The following is a 1,079-nucleotide window of genomic DNA, read 5'->3' on the forward strand; positions in this document are numbered from 1 at the left end:
CTCTACATGTGTCCCACTATGGCCAGCTCCCAATCTGATTCCTTTTAATTTGCCTTGAGTGGTGGGGCCCACTAGATTAATTTAATCCTAATCAGCCACTAATTAATCCCTCACTTAAAGTTAATGGCACTTACATTAGCCAAATCATACTTAATATCACATTTGGAAGTAACGTCCTTGCCTAATATTTCTTTAATCACTTGCAACTTAAAATAAAATCTCATTCCACGGACTTACATCTACTATTTCGTGACGCGCACTACGTATGAAATACGAGGCATAATAAATGTCGCCAAATAGAGTTTCTTATGTTCATCTAGTAGAACTAGATATGCTAGATTTTGATATTATATTTGTTATGGATTGGTTGTATGCTTCCTTTGCTTCTATTGATTGTAGCACAAGGGTGGTGAAGATTAACTTTACAAATGAACCTGTTGTTGAGTGGAAAGGGGGAAATTCTATTCCTAGAGGTCGTATTATCTCTTGTCTAAAATCATGCAAGATGATCTCTAAGGTTTTTCTATATCACATAGTAAGAGTCCAAGATTTAGAATCCGAAATTCCTCCCATTGATTTGGTACTCGTAGTGAGTGAGTTTTCAAAGGTCTTCCCTAATGACCTTCCTGGTATTCCTCCCGAACCGGAAATTGATTTTGGCATTGATTTGCTACCGGATACAAATCCCATTTCAATTCTTCCTCATCGAATGGCTCCAGATGAATTGAAGGAGTTGAAGGCTCAACACAAGGGTTTACTATATGAGGGTTTTATAAGTTCTAGTATTTCTCTGTGGGGTGCACTGATTTTGTTTGCTAAAAAGGATGGGTCCTTGCGAATATGTATTGATTACCACTAGCTCAACAAGGTCACCATTAAGAATAAGTATCCTCTCCATCGGATTGTTGACTGGTTTGATCAACTCCAAGGGGCAAGCTATTTTTCAAAAATTGACTTGAGATTGGGGTATCACCAACTTAGGGTGAGAGGTGAAGATATACCAATGACGGCATTCCGGACTAGATATGGTCATCATGATTTCTTGGTAATGTCTTTTGGTCTCACTCATAAACAACTAC

General features: G+C 38.1%; 1 protein-coding gene across 1 annotated transcript; it reads left to right on the top strand.

The window, feature by feature from the left end:
* Positions 1-286: 286 nt before the first annotated feature.
* On the top strand, positions 287-859 carry LOC138348737 (uncharacterized). Its single transcript, XM_069298310.1, has one exon. The coding sequence runs from the start codon at positions 287-289 to the stop codon at positions 857-859; it is 573 nt and encodes a 190-aa protein (XP_069154411.1).
* Positions 860-1,079: the final 220 nt, after the last annotated feature.

This window comes from Solanum lycopersicum, chromosome 5, assembly GCF_036512215.1.
Source record: "Solanum lycopersicum chromosome 5, SLM_r2.1".
NCBI classification, from domain to species: Eukaryota; Viridiplantae; Streptophyta; class Magnoliopsida; order Solanales; family Solanaceae; genus Solanum; species Solanum lycopersicum.